Below are 21,096 nucleotides of genomic sequence, written 5' to 3' on the forward strand. Positions count from 1 at the left end.
CTCCACTTTCCAGTTTTCTGTACCTGTTTGCAGATGGACAATTTCCTTTTGTCCAGTAAAGCTCAGTAGAAGCACTGTAAATGCTACCCTCTAGTCCTTGTGTCAGTGTTTTCAGAGTTTCATCCAGCCAACTGGAGGCTTTTTTTTCCACAGATGGAAGATAAGCTAGTAGGAACAGATGACTGCTTAGATTAGTAACATGAGCATGGTCCTGTGATGTGCGCAGCAGTTTTGTGGCACAGTGGCTAATGTACTGCTTTCCTTTTTACATGGGCAAAGTATGCACCTTTCTTTGTGGGACTCTTGTGTTTGCAAATGTAAGAGTGCCAGTCCTTTTGCTTGCAGTCCCTTTAAATGCTCTCTCTGCCTGCTCTCGGTGTGCTAAGCAGAGGTTATCTCAGCAATGTGCAGCAGGATGGCCTGTGGGCCTGCAGTAGTTGTTCATGAGGGTATGGCCCAAAGTTGCCCCTGCAGAGAGGGAGGTCAATGTGTGTGCATATGCCAAGAAACTGAGCTCTCATTTCCTCTGGAAAAGGTGGATCCAGTTTCTTGCTCCTCTCAACCCCATTTTGGGTTTATCTTTGTAATTTATAATGTCATCTTCATGCTTATTTTTAGTTTCTAACCTTTCTCTATTGAACTGTTTTTACATTTTAATTGGCTATATCAGGAGACTTGTAGCTGATTAATGTTTTTCCTCTGCAGCTGGATCATCTAGAACAGGCATAAACCTTTCCATGCCTCATTTACTTCCAGTTCCTTTTCAAACAGACATGCACTGTTCCTGGACCTTCCTGTCTTTCCTCACCTCCTGTCAGTGTCTGTTTTACCTCTCGCTGGATGAATTCATGTGCCAGCGGTGCATCTGCATGTCATGCTTTTATTCTTGCAGCCAGAAGTTATGTATGAACCCTTTCTGCATCATCAGTAATGACAGCAATACTCAGGTGACAGCTTTTGGCAGGTAGATTCTTACCTGAATTGTGGTAACAGTTTCAGTACTGCTTCCTGCTAAATAAGGGTCTTCAAAAAAGTCTAAGAAAACTGATTTCCATAGCTGAAACATTTGTTGAGCAGTGAGATAAGATGACTGTATTTTTTCTTTAATTTTTTTTCTGCATAGATGAAAAAGCCACTTAAGAGTCAGGCTCTTACAAACTAGCTCTTCCTACTCCTTTCCGTACTTTTTTTTCTGTACTCCTTTTTTTTATGGATGAAACAAAAGTCAGTTTTGATATGCTCTGCCTGTCATCCATCCCAAATACTAATGGTTTTATTGTCATAATTTCCATCTGTCTCAGCAGATCAAGATTAGAGATGATTTACTATGATTAGATATAGTTTAAATTATTAGAGATCATTTACTACTGGCAAATTGCATGTGGTTTCTTCAGAGGTATGAGGGCAACACAGTACCTTGTTCTACTTCATGCATTTGCACAAGACATGATTGTCAGCTGATGCGCTTATGATACACTTTTCAGGGTATGGGGATTTAAAGTTTGTGCACTGTCATGCCAGGTTGCTGGAGAAGTTCCTTCACATTGAACGAAACGATATGTTTATAATTTAGTGGAGGATTAGGTTTTAGGCTTTGCATTTGCATTTCAATTAAAAGAAAGTGTTGTTCTCTGTCTAAGACTGCATAGCTATAACCAACATTTCTGAAGCAGTTGCATTTGCTAATCCCGTGGGAAAGTGCCAAACTTGTCAGTTTTTATAAATTGCTGTCTTTATGACAGGAAACTGGGAGGGGAAGGGTCTTATATCTGAATGTAACAGCAAGGAGAAAACAGGGACGTAAGGACAGATATGTCCCCAAGTCACTATTCTCTATGGCGGAAGCAACGCCCAGAGCAAGCGTCTTACTGAAAGATTGGATGCAAGCCCTGAGAACTCTATAAGTATCCGGTAAATGTTTTGGCGGGGGAAGGAGAAGACCTCCTGGAGGACAATTAAAAACTTTTTTTGCTTTGTATTGTTTCTTTTCAGTGCTCTCTAAACATAGCAACTATTTTTATATCCTTCGTGGTGGTAATAAAAAGTGTTCTTTTAACTGAACACGTCATCCGTTGAGAATGATATGAGGATGAATGGCAAGCCATTGTCAACATGGTAGTGAGTCATAAATGGGGGATCAGTCGTGCTTGTAGCATCTGGCACCTCAGACGAGATTGGGGTTCCTAAAAGGTTTCAAGATGGTCCGTCCCTGAGCAGCACAGACTGGCATAAGAGCTTGTGATGCAGAATGTACCTCCTGGTTTAAGCGTCCATGATGGGACTGTGAGAAGGTGCCTAAACCTTACCTTCCACTGAGGTTGTATTCGGACTCACGGTTGACTTGCTGATGTGTATTATTGTTTAATATGACCAGGAGTATTGAGGCATGTGTCTGAAGGGTCATGCCAGTGCTTCCAATTGCCTTTGCTTATTCTATAAAGATGATAGGTTAAGGACTAAAGTTCAAGCCTGGTACAAAATTTTTAATGTGGTGCAAAAAAAAAAAAAGTTGTAAAAATACATAGTTTGTCTGAATACAGTAGTTTTAAAATTCAAAGCGCTATGAAATAAAATTTTTAAAATATTCTGAAGATTACATTGTACTTTTTGGTTTGTCATTTTTGGTTTTTACTTCTCGAAAACAGTTCTGTTATAATCTGTAATTGCAGTGGCCACAGCAAATACTTTGTTCTATGTGTTAAATAGCTTGATGAAATGGGAAAGAGAAATGGGCGTGACTTAGTCCTTTGGCAAGGCTTGTAAAGCTCAGATGTTCCTTATGCGGCAGGTGCTTTAACTGAATATTATGAATTGTTCTTGTAAAGCTCACTTTCTAATAGATGTCACACTTTTGTTTCCCCCTACTCTTTTGCAGCAAGTGACAGGCAGAAGTTTTGGTGAGAAGGATTTTCGTTCCGGATTAGAAAATGGCATTCTTCTGTGTGAGTAAGTAACCCTTACAGTTTTGAACCTTGAATATAATCATGACTATGTCCAATTGTTGCTTTCCTTTTGAGAGTTTTAACATTGTGCACACTGGTATTTCACTGCACTATCATATCAGTGCCAAAGCTGTTGTTATGGTGAGGACTGAAATGTGGCTTAAAGAATACAGGTTTTGTGAAGTGCTTCCCTCATTCCACCCCAGCTCCTTAGCTGAGTTATGTAAAGAAAAAATTCTGTTTGCTTTTTGGTTTCCTTTTATTAAAAGATTGTAACCACAGATTGGCAAATGATGTTCCACACCTGCCTGCAGATGTCTCTGCTACAGGGAGGCATTTTGGACCAACTCCAAGTCTGAACACTGTCAAGAGTTAGCCATCTGAATGCCATCAGTACACAGCTGCTTTTATAGTTTCTGGAAAGGTTAGGCATCCTCTAAATTTTACCTAAAGGTGTGTTTGAATTATGTGTTTTGTAATTTTTGGACAAGAAACACAAGTTAGCTTTTGCGTATTTCTCTCTGTGGTTTTAATAGTGAGTTTTTAGGCAGAGTCTTCCAAAACCATGCTATAGGCTTAGATGCCAAAGCTGGTGACTTTTAAGAGCAATTTGGAGATGTGCCCTGATGTTCTTAGTCCTTTGAAAATCAGGTTGTCAGGCATTTGGGAGAATCTGCTGGTCTGAATCACCTGTATGGACTGGTTGCTTTCCCTGGATATGCATGGTTGTCACTGAAGTTGATAAAAGCTGTCTTTGCACACCAGAAGGATGAAGCTTGTGCAGAGCTGAATTCATATTGAAATTCATAAGGGAGATCTTCTGAGACATTTAGCTGGACCATTGCAGCTATTGGATAAGTTCTATACTATGAAAGGTACTGAACTTGAAAACTGTTTCCAGCAGTAGAGTTGAGCTAATATCCTGTAACTCAACTCTAGGTAGCTTACCATAGATTTGAAACCTTCTTGTGGAAATACTGTTGTATATCTCACTAGTGTCATTAATCAGACAGCTTGAACTTTAGGTGTTAAAGGGGAAAAAATATAAATGAAATTATATGATTATTTTGATTGTAGTTGCGTGTCTTTGCTGAGGAGTGGTTTTAGGAGGAAGGGAGTAGTTGTTATTGTTGATCCAAAGTTGTGTAACTCAGAAGGATCATGTAGTTTACTTCTTTGTGTTTAAGGATTGCCTCTTGCACAAGATCTCTCTCCTCTGTGTGTTGAAGGGAAGTGCTGTGTGCTGAATCACTTCACAGTGCCCTTTCAATGTTAAGGTTGAATTGTGTTGTATGAAAAGCAAGGGATATGGATTTCAAGATTAGATTAAAATCTTATCTACAAGTAAACAGAGGCAGTCTGACTTAAATGCTGTAAATCTTTAAGATGGAATGCATAACTAACTAATGTTTTGCTAATGAAACTAATAAATATGTATTTCCTAGGAGGTCGTGAGCTCCAGTAATAAGCAGGTCAAGGGACAACACTTGGTTATACTACTAAATTGTTCTGTGATATTGGGCAAATTGCTTGTCCTCATGTACCACCTGTGGATCAGTGCAAATCAGCCTGAAGGGATCTATCTCCTCAACCTCAAATCTGAGAGGCTGTGATGTTTGTATTGTATCCCACTCTTTGTTGGTGAGCTATGGTTAGTGAGTAAAACTGTATTAGGCTACAGAGCATCGACCAAGGAGCTATCAGTTTGGCCTTCAAGTTTGGATTTCTGATGATGAACAAACCATGGCACCAGCAATAAAAGTGTGCTCCTCACTGGTTCATGTGTGAAATGGCACAGGGGAATCTCTATCTCTGTCTATAGCAGGATTGTTGGAGCCTTATGCACAGTAATGCCAGGCCCCCCTCCAATTGATCCCAATCTCTATGTCCTATACAGCCTACATACTCAAGCAGGTATCACTACACTGGTTATAAATGATTCATTCACATCTGGCAACAATCCATATATTTTAAGAAATGAAAATGAATACAACAGTGTAATGCCAAAAGCTCAGAGTGTTGGGATGAATGTGTTGTGGGCCACCATCCTGACTAGCAAAGCAGTCCTGGATGCGTATGCTTGCCACAGGCAACCACAAGCCTCGCACCTGGCTCTCTTGTAGTGGTTATGCTGTGGCTGGCATCTCAATCTGGCCTCACTATAACACTGTATAGTCATATATATAGTCATATATATGACATGCATTCAACTGAGGAGCTGAGGAGCATATTTCAACAGTGCAGAATGCCGTAAAGCAACAAGTCGACAGATGAGAGCAACACAAGCCTTTTCTTCTTTCTGGCTATTTAAAAGCCCACTTGTGTAGTTGCCCAGACAGTGCCGGCTCTAATTGTTCATCCAGCTGCGCTGAGAAGCCAGTGACTACGACTTCTGTTTGTCTGAAATGACTTCACGGTTTTTTAGCATAGCTGTCTGACCATCAGTGCAGATAGTGATTTCAGCAAGGAGCATCATAGTGAGGGGGAGGCAGTTCTTGCTCTGTTCTTGCTTTGTGTATTATATTCTTATACGCAAAGACTGAGGAGTTTCCTGCCTATGTTTCTGCATGGGTGGGCAAATGGGGTCATGGTGGAAAGCTACACGATGCAGTAATACAACACCAGTAGCAGGAAATATCACTGGAAATTTCATCCCCAATTTCTGCTCCAGCACATGTTCAATTCTTTTTTTTTTCCCTTGTTACATAGCTTTAACATTTAGGTTTGACCCAGATATCATAAGAAGCTAGAGGATGAATCAGGAATAAATTAGATCTGGTTGTTGCAATGCTTAGGTGTTCCTATTCTGTGGACTCAGGCATCTGAATGAAGGTTAATTGGAAAAGAAAAAGCATATGTTGCCTCTATCCACCTGGCCTGCTGGTTTGGGTGGTTCTGTTGGGTTTTTTGAAACAGCAGGTAGGGAAGTTGAAGTTGCTTTTCTTTCTAACTATGCACTACTACTAAGTTTAAAAACTATTAAAAAAAAAATCTTACATCTTCCTGCAGATTTGCCCAGTTGTTAAGTTGTTACTGTTCCAGTATCCTTGTACGTGCATTTTTAAGGTTTTCCCCTTCTTCCAACTGCCCACCTCCGCTTGTCCAGCTCTGCTACTGCAGAATTCCTTCCTTCATATTGGGCATTCAGCAGTTAAGAGAGGTCTCTGTAGGGATGTCACTTCAAAAATCTGAGTTAATTACTTGCTTTGATATTACTATCCAAGGGGGATATATATATCTCCAATATATCTGTAAGAACTTCTGACACATAATTTGGATGGTATTTTCTCTCAAGCTTTCTCTGGAATCTAGCAGTCCTGCCACCCTGAAAGTTTGTATTAGTGGTAATGAGATTCTTATGTCAGGAGTAGGACCAGACCATAAAGATGAATAACAACAACAGCAATTGGGATATGGATCCTGGGCAAAAGACCTTAAACAACAAACTCAAACTGAATCCAGTTTCAGAACTAGCAGAAATTATTTGGCTTTGCAGTGGACTCCAACAGCATCTTGACTGTGTATAATACCTTGGATTCTGTATGTAGAACAGTTTAGCTGCATGTCTGGTTTATGTATGTATGAAAATCAATTTACAGCAGTACATGCAGGCATAATAAATCTTTAATTTTTTGCAAGCATGAAAATTCTAACAAATATTTAACTGCGTACTTTGAGAAGTAATGGCATACACATATAAAAGTGAAAGAGGACCAACAGTATGTGGTTAAAGATGGATGTCACTTTCATATGCAGCACTGGATACCAACTTATGAGCACTTTCCCAAACTTTTCTTTGTTTCTTAGAGATACTTATTTTGTATATTAGCACATGGTCTTATGTAGCTTAGTAAGATGTGCAGAAACTATGCTTATTCTTTGAAACTGGGACTCTCTGACTGATAACTTTTTCGTTATTTTTTGAAAGAGCAGATACAAAGGTATTTTACTGTTTTTAAGTAAACATGGTAAAATTGGGTATGTACAGTAAACTAAGGAAAAAGTTTTACACCTTTTCTCATGCAGGACAGCATATAGGAATGGCAGTTCTCTTCAGCTGTTCATGTTAGGAATATATGCTCTTAAAAAGTACAAGAAAGTTTTTAGGTTTGACTTTTAAATAAAAAAAGAAGGTGAGAAGTTAGTCATGCACATAGATTATTTTATTAGTATTTAAAGAAAATGTGAAGTGTGGCCATAAATCTGAGTGAGCTGAAAGTGATTGTGATCAAGAATTACCTAATGGAATTTATCATTTACTCTATCATAAGAATAATTTTCTTCTATAAATAAGAAATTCCCTTAGCTTGTGTTCTTCCTGTCACTGGTGATGGATGAGCTGCTTTTCCTCACAGAGCAGTTTCTTTAGAAGTGCATCATCTAGTGCATCTGATGAAGCTTTGGGCTGACATGAATGCTGTTTTCAGCAAGGGCTGGATATGTGCCAGATCAGTACTAATGTAATGCTATGGAATGATAAATCTTTTGTGTTCTGAGTCAGTGATACTTAAAGGTATGGAGAGCGGCTTTCACTGTATATGTGGTGTTTCAGTTCTTCTTGCAAGTTAATGTCACTTACGTCATCTGGTAGGGGAAAATAAATAGTCATCTTTGTAGGATTTTTCAGATATATCATTCTACTTGTCTGTCAGTGGCAGGGGCCTGGCATCAGTTCAGCACTTGGCTGTGTAGTGTACAGTGGAGAAGTTAGTGGATGCCCTTGTGCTTAATTAGTGTTTTGCTTGACTTTCCTATTCCTGGAAACTAAGAAGGTATTTGAGTTTCATAGGCATATTTGAAGTGTTGGATGTGACCCATGCCTTGAGGTGAGAAGGAATTGGTGTTCTTCTGTGGTTTTAAGGCTCTGTGTTGTAAAGCCAAAACATTATCAGCATTGTGAATTTGGCATGTCTCCAGTTTTGAGAGACAGGCCCCAAGGCTCATTAAGCATTAAGATTTAGGTTCATGTGAGGACATTTGAAACAGTTTTATATGAATACAGGGTTCTTAAAGTTTTACTGCTGTGTTATAATGAAGAGCTATTTATTAGTATGGTTTAGGTGAGAGGCCAAATGTAATGTAAACCCTAATGCTCAGCTATGTGCATGAGAAGAGGGGCATAGCCACTGAGGGGCATGCTTGAGTACAGGCAGAATAGCCTGTCTTTATATTTACATTTTTTAAAAATGTATTTCAGCAGACTAAGCAGTAGAGTTTTTTCAGTGATGCTTAGTAATTGATAGGGCAGGAGACTGTGGAACACTGACCCATTCGAAGGGTGTGTTGCTCAAATGCAAGGCAAGGCAATCCTGTGAGAGATTTCAGCTTTCCAAGAATGTATGTTTAAGAAATTGTAGTTATTATGTAATTTGGGCAATTATCCATGACCGTTGCTGTTCAGTGTAAAACTATGTATGAATGGTAAATGTATGGGTGCATGGGATGCTCTTTATGTCATCACTTCTTGTGATGGTAAGTTCTGTATGAATAGCTTGTAAAGTTCTTTATACATAATCTTCCCTTTTGCCTTTCTTGAGCTGTTTTGCAAGGCCTCTGTCTTGTTCATATTTTTAGTCTTTGGCAAAGCAAGACCCATGCAGTTGTGTTCGGCATATTGTTTTCTCAGTGCTGCATATTTGCATGGGTCTTTATTCACTTTGTACTTATCAGACTGGATTATGAGCCCTTTATAGGACAACCTCTGTTCTACCCTGCTTGTTAAAAAAGCAGTTTGTTCATCTAATTCTAAATAAATGGTGTCAGGAGCATCATTCACTCAAGAATGTTTTCCCAAAAATATTTTTGTGACCTCCAGATCATCTCTATATTTTGAAACTCCTTTGCCTCTTCTCTTGCAACAAAATATTTTGGCTTTTCATTGTTCACTGTTTCAATGTGATTTGTTTATCTACAAGATTAGTAGTAGATTTTTCTCTTCAACTATTTGGCAGCATTTTGGAGCTGCCACGAGAGCACGAGTTTAAAAAATGTGGACACTGAAGCTGTCTGGGCTAATAATTATCAAATGCTGAAAGGCTGCTTCTTAGAATGTAAGTCTGTAAAACTCAATTTGAACAGCAAAATGTCTCCGTGAAGGTTTACTGTGGATAGAATTTCCTAAACTCTCAAATATGAAATGCCCTTTTACTTGAAGATCAGATCATTAGTCAGCTTTTCTTTTTATGAATATGATCTGTTGCTTGAGCAAAGACCTCTGTTGGATACCTCTCCCTCCAGCCTGGATTGATCTGGAGCACACATCACTTCAACTTCTCTTTTTTCTGTTTCTGAAGTTAAGTCTCTGAAAGTGCTTCTCTTCCATTTCTTCTTAAAAACAAGATCTTTTTGCAGGCTGGGTCTTGGCAGCCATCCTCTGAATATTTTCTTGACTGACGCTTTCTTGCAAGAATTTCATGAGCAGTTTATTGGTGCTTTTCATTAGATCTTTTATCAACTGTTGCCTGAAACGCCTTCTCTTCCTGGCAGAAGTTTTTCAAATTCTTAACTTGTGATAAAAAACCCCATAAGGTCTAATAAGTTAGTCACACAGTGGCTAGTACTGATTTCAGCTTGTCTGTCCAGCTGAGGAGATAGCTTATCTCCTGGAAAGCCAAGCCTTGGGACAACATCAAATAGAGCAATTGATTCTTCCCATACCTATCAGAGCTGGTTTTTATCGGGGGAAGGAAGTGACTTAGCTTCTCCCTACGAGTGGGGATAGCGCAGCTTTCCATTTCCATTGTGCCCTTTGGTTTCTATAAGGTAAGGCTGGTAAGGTTTTAGCTTCTATGCAGTGTCTTACTGTGCTTCATTTAACAGCTAGTTACTGGAGAGTCCAAGCCAGCACCTGGCACAGGGAAAAGGGAGAATGAGTGTGTGGTTGCACTAAGGGAGATTTGGATTGGATATTAGAAAAAAATATTCTCATCTAAAAGGTTGTCAGGCATTCGAACAGGCTGCCCAGGGAAGTGGTGGAGTCACCATCCCTGGAGGTATTTAAAAGATATGTACTTAGGGACATTGGGGACCCCTGGTGGTTTAGTGGTTAGGATGCGGCGCTCTCACCGCTGTGGCCCGGGTTTGATTCCCGGTCAGGGATACTCCCCCGGGCAGATGGAGCTCGTCAGCCCTGTAAGGCCATCCATCTATGAGAAGGTCACTCTACACAAACCTACGTCCTGAGGACCTCACTGCCATTGTCCAAGCTTGCTTGGCCCCGGCAGATGAACCTTAGGATTAAAGGGTGGGCTCAGTTCAGCGCATGCTGTGTCTCACCTAAAAAATCCATTGCGCAGGCTGGAAAGGTAAAAGACCTTTCCCAAAATCTTCGTTCACGAAGACTGACCATACACTTAGGGACACGGTTTGGTGGTGGACTTGGCAGTGCTGGGTTAACAGTTGGATGTGATGATCTTTAAGGTCTTTTCCAACCTTTATGATTCTATGTTGGACTGAAAGTGGCAGGAGAACTTTGAGAAGTGAAGAACAGAGGATTGTCCTGACTCAGGACAGGTACATACATGCTAGAGGTAGTGAGCAGAAATCCTCACAGTGTGCCTGAGGGCTTTGAGAACAGGTCACATGTTTATGTAGAGACTCAGGTTTTGTGGATAGAGCCTGAAGATGTTTAGTTTTATCCTGGTTTGGGTTATTGTCTTTTGGGTGTTTGGTGGGATTGGGGTTGATTAGTTGGGTTTTTTTTCCTTCATCATATTTTATTTGATTCTTTTAATACCTATTTCAGCTGTATTGCTTTTTGTTCCTTGAGATTTCATTATCATATCTTCCCTCTGGTCATATCAGAGAAACACTGGTCATATCAGGTAGCAGAAAGCCTCAATGGAAGAAGGATTGCAGTCTTTATCTTTCTGTTCTTTCATTTTTACTTCTTGTGCCATTTAACTTCTTGCATAAGTAGCTGTTAATGCTCCAGAATGATTTCTGTGAGAAAAAAGTTGGCTGAAAGCTAGAGTTTTAAAAAGTTTTAGTTTTGTTTTGCCTTTTATCTCCAAAATGTCTTCTGGTCCCCAGCTACTAAACTCCAAAGCCCAGCTACTAAAACGGGCAAGCTTGCAGAATGTATCTACATTCTCCTTTTGAAAACAGTATGGAAGGACATTGTTTTATGGTTTTTTTCAGCCAGTATTCCCTCACCATGTGGTATCAGACCTTACATTAGCGATATCTTACTGAAGGGGAAGGAAAAAGGAGAAAATAATGGAATATTTAAAATCATCCTATTTTGTTATCTCTTAGGACTGCTTAGTTGAACTTGTCCCATTCACATCTCTTTTTCTAGATGCAGGAGTATGAAAATAGTACTAATACCTTAAAAACAAAACAAAACCACCCCACTCCCCCCAAAACTTCCAAACAAAAAACCCCAACAAAACGAACATTTTTATCCAACTTCAACAGTTCCACTCTGACTATTTGTATAATAGTTCACCAGCCTTGGCATAGCAGAATGTGGTACACAGTAATACAAAGGGTTTGTATTGTTCTTTAGAAGATGCACATCCACTTGAGGATTTTCTATGTTTGAAGAATACAGCTGTACAAAAACCTGAACTAAATTTGTGCTTGGGAAAATCTGGACTTGCAGCTAGTGGTTGTTTGGGGCAAGACTGGTGTCTTGGATTTAGATTAGGAGTGAGCAATGTGTCTGCCCTAGATGCCTTTGTGAGGAAGAATATACTTGAGCTTGGATGATTTTTACTGCACAAGAAAAAGGACTGCTTCCTTGGAAGAAAGAGTATCAGACAGGGTCAGCAGGAGCTGGAAGGTACTCAGAGAAGCAAGTCATCTTTCAAAGTACCTCAACTCAGGACCTTTAGGCTTCAACTCTGTCTGAAACTGCCCATAGGGACTGTAGTATCTTCCTTAGACTGAGCAGTATTGCTAAACTGGCCAGACAGATCAGATGTCTGAGGCAGAGGATCTTACTGTACCATCAGCTAGGTGTGTTTTTTGAGAAAGTGCCTTCCTGCTGCAAGAATGGGTGATAAAAGTAACTTGTCTAACATGATCTGTGAATAGGGCCTTAAATGTATGTTGTAGCAAGGCTTACATTGATTGCCTGTCCTCTGTGACTCATTATCAAAGTGATATGATTAAGTTTTATAATGTAAGTAAATGTCAGGAAAATAAGGCACCAAACAATGTGTGTGTGTTTCAGCTGATGTAGAAGCTGATGGGTTCTACATTGCTCCTATGACACTTGTCTTGCCATTGCTTTTTTCCATACCTTTCTCAGGGATTGCTGAAATACAAATATATTTTTAAAGATTTGATTTAATGCCCTAGAACAATCCATTCAGAAAGATTTCTCATGCTTTTTTAAGTTAACAAATTTGTGATTCCAGAAGTATTTAAAGTTGGTGAGGTTTCTTGTTTGTTTTTTGTGGTAGAGGGAGTAATGTGATGCCATAAAATATTTTCAGAGCTAACCATGAGATTGGACAACAGATGGTGGAATTCTTCGCTGTCCATAGATGCGTACAGTGCAGGTATCTAGACTTGCTGTGCAGCTAAATGCAGAAAAATAGGTGGTTCTGGTTACGGTGATGTTGATGATCACCTAATGTCTGACTCCGCTGCTGCCTGCAGTGCAGAGGGCTGGACAGCACCGCCATGTACTGGTTGCCTACAGCTATAGCTGAAGTGGGGCCAGTGTTGTGGGGTCGGGGGAAGGTTTACACTGCAAATGTTTTTTCCTCCCTGAACTTGGTTGCTGTTATCATGTCTGAGTGTCTTCACCTTAGAATGAGCCAAAGATTAGGACTGGGGGAGGGACACAGGCTGGAGCCGCAGGTGCAGTTGGGGTGCCAGAGGAAGGTGTGTGTTGCAGGTTTTCTCTCATGAAAACTCTTTAAACTAGGACATGGTTAGGAATGGGAGGCCTAGAGCAGCCAAGTCCTTTGGTTAGGACTGGTAGGGCAAGAAAGCATGGGACTGCAGTTGTCAGAGGCTGCCAGGGGAAGGTGTGGGTTAGTGTTTTTTTCTCACTTGCGAGGTCTTTTTGTTGGTCCACGGTCACGGGCCTTGTGCCAGGTCCCCAGTGCAAAATGGGGAAGGGTCTTCTTTGCCCCATATTTCAACACAAACCTACCAGAGCTGGTAAAACTTTACATATCAAGGTACATACTCTATGTGAGTCTAAATCGGCACAGAAAATTTAGTTTGTGTATACAGAGCTACGTAGGAAGAGGTGTAGTTAGGGGATTTTTGAGAAGCAGGGATGGACAGTAACTGTGAGTAAAGGTGACCATTGAGGCACTCTGCATAAACAGTGCTACATTTCAGCCGGGTTGGTAGCAGAGCAAGCTTAAACCACTCAATATCTTGGCATCTGAATTGTCACTCTAGATGAGGCAATAATTCAGAAGTAGTGTGTCTGCTCTGGAAGAAACCTCCATTTGACATGTTCTGCAGCGAGCAGGTTCTGAGGGGTTTGGTGCCAGACTTTGTTTCCAACAGGAGATAAACATTTTAATAATAATTTTAATTTCTTCCTTGGGGTTTTCCATCTTGCCCCATCCCATTTCCTTCCTCTTCAGACTCCAAACAGTGATCAAAAATGTTGGTTGTTCCCTGCTCCTTTTCTTCCTCTCAATTTATCCTTATCCTGTATTTCAGAGAAGTCCGTACAAGCCATTTTGAAGATTTATTCAGAATGGGGTTTGGCATTTGAGGTTTCCATTAAGACCTCTTTATTTTACTTTCTATTATTGTCTGTCACTTTTGATCTGCACCTGCAATATTTGTTGTGGTGCCTGATATATTTGTGTTTCAGTAATAAAGAAATGCATTAGCTTTAGCTAATATATTCTTTTTTTCCTGAGACAGAATAGGCAGACTGAGGATTGAAATCACAAGAGACCTACAGTATTTGGAAAGAAGTCCTCTGAAAAAAAAAATTGAATTGCGTGTGTAGCAGCTAAATGGAAAATAATAGTTTTATAAGATTACTGCTGAGTGAGGCCAAAAAATAACATAGTGTCTTTTGTGGAAAAAACAAGTAATTTTTTTTTCCATCTGTGAAATAAAATAATGGTTATAGGAGAAGTGCAGTTCTCTTCTTGCCATTCTCTGCATCTAGGGGGGAAAAGTGAATCGTTTGTATATAAAAGTATATTCATTCATTTGTTTTTATGACATTAGTGTTAGATTCTACCGTAAGCAGAAGGCAGGAATAGTACAGGAATCTGTATGAGCTTGGGTTACAGGGTTTTTAACTTCAAGAAGATAAAAAAATTCCCCCTAACTCCCAAAAATGTCATTTACATTGGCTTTGTTGCCACTCCTGATATATGATGGTGTTGGAGATGTGGGGACTTCAAGTGTGTAATAACACGAGTACAATTTAGGACAGGTTTACTAACTACAATCATAGAGAATATTGAGAATAGCGTCTCCTGCTCTGCTTCCCTGTTCTGCCCAAGTGATCGCAGACACCCCACCTATATATTGTTTCAGGGAGACAGAAAAAGCAAGATATGAAGAAAAACAATAATTTCTATGTTCACAAAGCCAGATGTCCACCCTGGGAGGGATGAACTCCCTCATGAGCTTGCAAACTGCCCCTGCCCTATGGAATCAAACAGCAAATAACATGTCACTATCGAGAGATGGCTCTTGGTGGAGCTTTGAGGAGTGGCACACCCTGTGTTATCCCGGCTCAGAAGCAGGGAGTTGGAAACAATCACAGACTGTTAGCTTTTAATTGAAAGGAATATTCTTTTAGTTAGGATAAACTTCTTAGCAAGATTTCTCAAATATTAAATATTAATGACTTTACTACCACAGTGAGCTGTCAAAAGAGTCTGCTCTTGTGTAGAGACCATGTCAGCACAAAATGAGGTTCCTCTCTTCCATAGTGGCTATTCTCATTTTTAGAGTTTTAAATTTAAGTAGACATCTTCGTTTCTCTTCAGAGATCTTGAATTTGAAGTCAGTGTCTTGACCTGATGATTTTCTTCCCAATGGATGGAACTGGTTGAATATTTTCTTTTGATAAAAGGCATAAGGGTTTTCTCGTAGGCAAAGGGTGGTGAAGACACAGTGTTTGTTGCAACAAGATTTTATAATTAAAATTCCCCACTTTTAGAGGCTTGGTCAGTTTTTTGAGTATTCTAGCAATCAACTGTGTCAGCACATGTGTGTTCATGGGTGGTGAGGAACTTGGTTTTGGGGGGTTGCTAATCTTTGAACACTGAACAGTGTTCAGCTGTGGTATCACTGGCGTAATGGTGTTTTCAAGATGAGGTGGGGGTTTTTTGGACTCCCTTTTTATTTGTCTTCTCACATCTATGATTTATGAGGACCTCCATTCTAAACAATATATGCAAGGATGGCATTTAATGTCAAGTAAAGATTCAGAAAAATAGACAGGCCACCCATAAAGTGTGCATCCTTTCTCAGTTTCCTGCCAGACCTGAATGCCTTCTCGGTTTCTGCTCTCAGGCTCTTCCAGGTGTGATCTGCCTGTAGGCAGTGAAGGCAGGCTGACATGAAAAAATTCACTCTATCTGTCTGGGTCACTGATGTGATCTAGATCAATTTAGAATATAAAATAAATACTCTTGAGATACTGTGCTGTGGATGTTTTCCATTCTAGTCTTTCTTCATTTCAGTGATGGAATTTGGGTGCCCAGGAGTGTTTTCAGGAGGGGAGAAAGGGGAGACTTTTCCAGCCATACTGAAATCCTTATGTGCTGGGAAAAGTGTTTGATAATTTGAAATTTTGTGACTTGCCACTCACAAATACTCCTTTCTCATAACAGGTTGTTGAATGCAATAAAGCCGGGATTGGTAAAAAAGATCAATAGACTACCGACTCCCATTGCAGGTTTGGTGAGTATATCGAACGGAGGAAAGTATTTCAGTGCTGCTTTTTGCACCTTGACTTTATGACTGTGTGATTCAGATTGCAATTATTTTTGTAATTTGAACTCTTCTAACCTAGTAAACTGAGGCAGTCCCTCTGAAATCCGAACACTCTGTGTAGTCACCTTAAGATCTTTCAGTCTTTTTTTTTTTTTCAGAAGTGGGCAATATTCAAGAGGCAGGGTATATTTTTAGAGGAAGAAAATCTTCTTGGTTATATGTAATTTTCCAGTTGTGGTGCTAGCTTTAGAAAAACTGGAATGCATGCATTAGAAGCCATCACCACAAAAGGTAGTTTTTCGAAAGGAAGAAAACTGTACTTGTGTATTTTGTCTCATTTTCCCTTTCCCCAAAAATACCACAGTCTGCAGATAACATTCATTGCAGGACTATCTAGGGAACTGTTTCATGTTGACCTTAAGAGCAGCGAAAACGTTGGTCATAATCTGTTATAAGCAAGGAAGACCACAGAGGATGTGCTGAAAGCTCATGGGCTGTCAGAAGCACTGGGTGCTCAGGAGGTCACCTCAAGTGGTGGCACAGTCTTGTGGTTGCTGTTGGGGCAGAAAGTGGGGGTATTGAGTGGGTGTTGGGTCTAACAGGATTAGCCGCATAGAAATATGGCTGTATTGATTTTATCTTCAGTTCTAACTGGGATAAGAGGGTCCTTGAGCAGGTGGCCGTCCTTGATTTAGACATGGCTCCTTTCTGTTCTGGCACTGATCACATTGTAACTTAGTTGTGCAAGATTCAGAACTTGTTGATAGCTGAAGTTAACATTCCCTTTTATAAACTGCATTAAAAAGTTTCAGTGTATTAGAGACCATGTTACATTTCATTTTTAATTGGTTCTGTGTTATTATATAGCCTTTGAGGCTGACATATTTCTGCATGAATACTGCCTTGCCTCGTTTTAGGATCTAATTTTTGATCCCCACCACCCTTTCTCTAAAGTTTCCTTGTGTGCCTGTCTTTTGCCTCTAAAACCCATCTAGTTTTATTCCTTTGCAGTCCTCTTTGAAAGGCATATTTGATATAAACAGCTGCAAAAAGTACCAGTAGTGCAGTTTTCTTTTCCTTGGCTCCCTTTCAGGAAAGACTCAATTTTTGTTATGACTGTTTTAAGAAGATGATATTGAATTACATTGGGTTTTTTCCTTATTCATATGTAAAATCCCAAAGGTAAGGTGGTTGTAGCAGGAGGGACATAGCAAAAAGTCATTATATGTGTGTATTTTCTTGTTCCTTGAGATAAGTGTCTCTTGCAAGATGTATATCTTCAAAGCATTATGAAAAAAAGCAGTTTTCCTGCTATTAATGATACAGCAGATCTTTTTTGTTTTGTAGGGTGACTTTATTACCTCCGTACTTGTATCCTCTGATTCCCTTTAGTAACTACTTTTCTAAATATTTTTCCTAATAAATAATTAGGCTATTAAAAGAAGTTCACTGCTTCTGAGTTCTTGAACATTACCAATGGATGTTTAAATCTACTGTTATGTGAATAAATTGGTCCAAACAAAACAAGCCATCAGAATTTCCCCTAGCTTTCCAAAGTGTCTGGTTCCATACCTGCTAACTTTTGCTGCCATTTTTAGTTACAGTGGTGAGTAAGTGGCTGTTTTAAGGATTGCATGTGAATTTAAATGATCAAGTGTTCTAATCTGTTATGCTTAGTTATGGTGTATTATTTTAAAGTACAGACATCGAGAGTATATTTGAGCACAGGGTGAATCTTTTTCTGTTCAGTTACACATACCATGTCTGTGTGTCTGAAAAAGAATTAAAATATTGACACTGTAGCCCAGAAGCTGTTATACCTCCTAGTAAATTGACCATATATGAGAGACATTATTTATTGCCAATTTTTCTTTATTATCTTAGTTTTGGTTGGCTTGACATAGTAAATAGTTACTTCTTGCCAGTTGTTTCACCCCAGTGAATGTAATTTCCTCCAGTAGAAGTGGAAATGCTTTGAAAGCTTCAGTACCTTTCCTGCATAGCGTGAGATATGTGCTTTTGAACTCCTAGATACTGTTTCTGCCTAAAAAGTGTAACCTAATTATTGTAACAGAATTAATTTTTCCTTGGTAGCTGATAGAATAAGTATTTAGTTCACAAGTAGAGACAATACATACATTTTTTTTTTTTTTAGAGTTGGAGCTAAAACTTATGAGTAATTGTGAAGTACTCAAAGTGCCTTTTGTTTCATCTTTTAACCTCCAGAGACACAAACAGCCATATATTATGTAGCTCTACAAAATGCCTACTTGAGTCTAATTCTCCAGATGATGGCCTATTTTTCTCCTTTGTTATTGTAAGGAAAAATTAAGAAGTATCCTTTATCGAAGGAAAGTAACAGCGAACTTGAAGCCCATAACAGAGAATGCTGACTTGTTCATCTGGGATTATGATCGTGTGTAAAAATTTTGCCTAGATTTCACATTTGAGTGATTTCTCATAACACTGCTGTGAAGTAATATGTATAACTGGTCTGGTGTTGACAGATTAAATTCTTCCAACTTTTCCTGGCATTTAAAATTAGATGAATCTGCAGTTACTCTGAAATTCTCACCAGTGACTTCCTCATGTGGTTTAAGAGGGAATGGTTTATTTGCAGGTCTTGTATATCAGAACACCAATCATGTAAGTAAAATTCATTGGTTATAGTGTTGTAGTGTTAAAGTAAGAACTCAAGGATCTACACACCACTAAACAAAGCACACAGGCCATATAAATACACAAAGATGATCTTTGTCTAGTTGCTAGTCTGAGTCAGGATGTGGATTGTATGCAGCATTACATATGGAATTACATATATTCAGCTTGGCAGGCTTGTTTGTGATTTGCTTTGATCTCCGGAAGTGCCGACTGCTTCTGTTATCACAGCAGAAATGATACATTGCTTTAATGAAAGAAAATGTAGGACCCACGGTTTTGTATTCAGACTTACAGTATTAAATTTGATGAAATGTTTTCTCATTCCTGTTCAGAATTCATTAATCCTGAAAACTAATGCTCCCACCAAAAAGCAAATTCACAAAACATCCAAAGAACATATTAGGCCTAGGTAGGAGTAACAGACTTTGCTGAAAGCCTTGTTGCCAGAAGAAATTTTCTCATGTGAGAAATTGATACTGAGCATCTTTGTTTTAAGACTGTCAGCTTTCCAGCAGCATCCTTTCATGTATTTAATTGTAGAAGGCTGGAAAAGTATTTTGGCTGAGCTATTAATTAAAAGACCATCTGAAGCTGCAGAAAGCTTACAAAGATGGATTATTAGAGCACAATGAATATAATTAAGTGATTTTTACAAAACCAGTGATTTTTTTCAGTGAATTGCTGTTTGTTTCTTTCATTTCATATGATGTTCTATGTGAACATAACTAATTTTTAAAGTTTCTACTAATTGCAGTTTTGTACAGCTATGCTTATTACCTCTTCTACAGAAATAAAAAATTACTAGCATCACTGTAGATAAGCTTTGCTCTACAGTGCTAACCACTGTATGTTGACTATCATTTTCCCTTAAAAAAGATTCAGGTTTTTGCTTCCTGTCCCTGAATAATGTCACTCCGTGAGAAAAGAAAAGGTTTCTGCCTTATCTTTTGTTTGACAGGGTTTAGGGGAGTTTATAGCATTACTTCAGTTCCTTGAACAATCCCCACAGGAGCTCAGACACTTACTTCAGAGGCTGTGTGAGAGATTCTCACATATAATAGTAGGAAGTAGTCAAGACAAAGATGGAGACGTGAACTCTAGCTTGGATCTTGGCTCACATTTCAGCACTACTGAATAAAAATCTGTTTACTGTGGCATCCAGTGTTCAGTTTGTGTATGGTCCTCCGCTTTGTGACATCTGTATGATTTAGCACTGGAAAAAATAGCTCTGCAAAAGTCACCTGGTTGCATGGTTATTGCACCCAGATGAACAGAACTGTAACGAGCTGTTTAAGAAAGCTTGTTCCTTTGAAAACAAGGGTGTTTTTTTTTTCTTTGATTATTTTCCTAGGAAGTTTCTCTTGGCAAAGTGTTCTCTGGGAACTTGTTATTAACCTTATTAAGAACAGCTACCTGTCTGCCGGTACTGGTAGATTGCTCTTATGCTGTAATATTGCATAAATTACAGGTTTGAGTTTTTTTATGTCATATGTTATCTCAAAGACATTTCATCATTCTATTAGCTTCCAGGAGTTTGTGCTACTAATTAAGTTCACCAAATGAGATCTTGTTTCTTCATGCAGATATAAACCTCAAAATAAAATTACAAGACCCAAATAAAGTCTAGTATATTACACACAGTTAAAAATGATTAGCGAAGATAGAGAAATACAAAGAACTTTAACTGATGTGCATTATTTTTATCACTCTTTCCATTCATACTTCCTTGTTACTAATTTTTTTCTTCAAAAACTATCTTCTGTTTTTTTCTCTTAAATTTATCACTTTCCCTTTAATTCTAGCACTTTCTGGAAAGAGCCTGCTCCTATTTTAATATATAGATTCATAGTACATTAAATTTCTGTTTCGTTGTTTCGTACCACTACTCACTGCTGGACATATTAATTTCCCAGAACAATTGTATTCACAAAAACGTCCTGCTGTGTAAGTTGTGGTACTTGTGAAGTAAACGGAAGCAAAATTTCCTAACTATCTAAAAACAATAAGTTCTTGGCACTCGTATCCCAAAAGCGTTTTTGTGAATGTTGATGGAAAGCAAAGTATCAACAACATAGCAAAACGCTGTGCAAACCATTCTGCCGTGGTTTCTGTGAATCTTCCTTGCTAAATGGTAATTGGTTTTTCTACAACTCCTGTGTCTGCCTTCAGTTCTGAAATCTGAATATTTGACTAAAGCAGTATTTAGGGTCTGGCCAGTGGTTTGGAGCAGCCCTGTGTGCGTTGGCTCACCACATACTGGAACATATATTGAATCTTTTCACTAAAGCAGTAGTATTCTTAAAAAAATAAATGGTTTGCATCATTGTCTTTTTATGCTTATGTTGTATGGTTTTTTTACTTCACAGGCTTTCTAGACCCTGCCTTTAAATTCATTTTTCATTTAGATTTTCCTGCCTATTTGTTTTGATGTCATCTGAGCTGGACAGAGCTACCTTATAAAATTCCTCTTCAATGAATTTAGCTGTATGTTATGTACTCATAAACATTTCTATGTTACATGAAGAATACAAAAGTAAACTAACAGGTGTTTCTTAACCACACTGTTGGTAAACAGAGTCTGTGTGGAACACTCTGCAGTGAAGCT

At 38.9% G+C, this 21,096-nt stretch overlaps 1 protein-coding gene across 2 annotated transcripts in view; it reads left to right on the forward strand.

Moving 5' to 3' along the window:
* The window catches only part of LIMCH1 (LIM and calponin homology domains 1), a 180,999-nt gene that overhangs the window by 64,670 nt on the left and 95,233 nt on the right, over positions 1-21,096 (forward strand). For both annotated transcript variants that reach the window (XM_027686325.1, XM_027686327.1), the window contains exons 2-3: positions 2,876-2,946; positions 15,728-15,797. In XM_027686325.1, coding sequence (XP_027542126.1) covers positions 2,876-2,946; positions 15,728-15,797 — 141 coding nt within the window. The remainder of the gene's footprint in view (positions 1-2,875; positions 2,947-15,727; positions 15,798-21,096) is intronic.

Source organism: Neopelma chrysocephalum, unplaced genomic scaffold (genome assembly GCF_003984885.1).
Source record: "Neopelma chrysocephalum unplaced genomic scaffold, ASM398488v2 Primary Assembly neopelma1_71, whole genome shotgun sequence".
Taxonomy (NCBI): domain Eukaryota; kingdom Metazoa; phylum Chordata; class Aves; order Passeriformes; family Pipridae; genus Neopelma; species Neopelma chrysocephalum.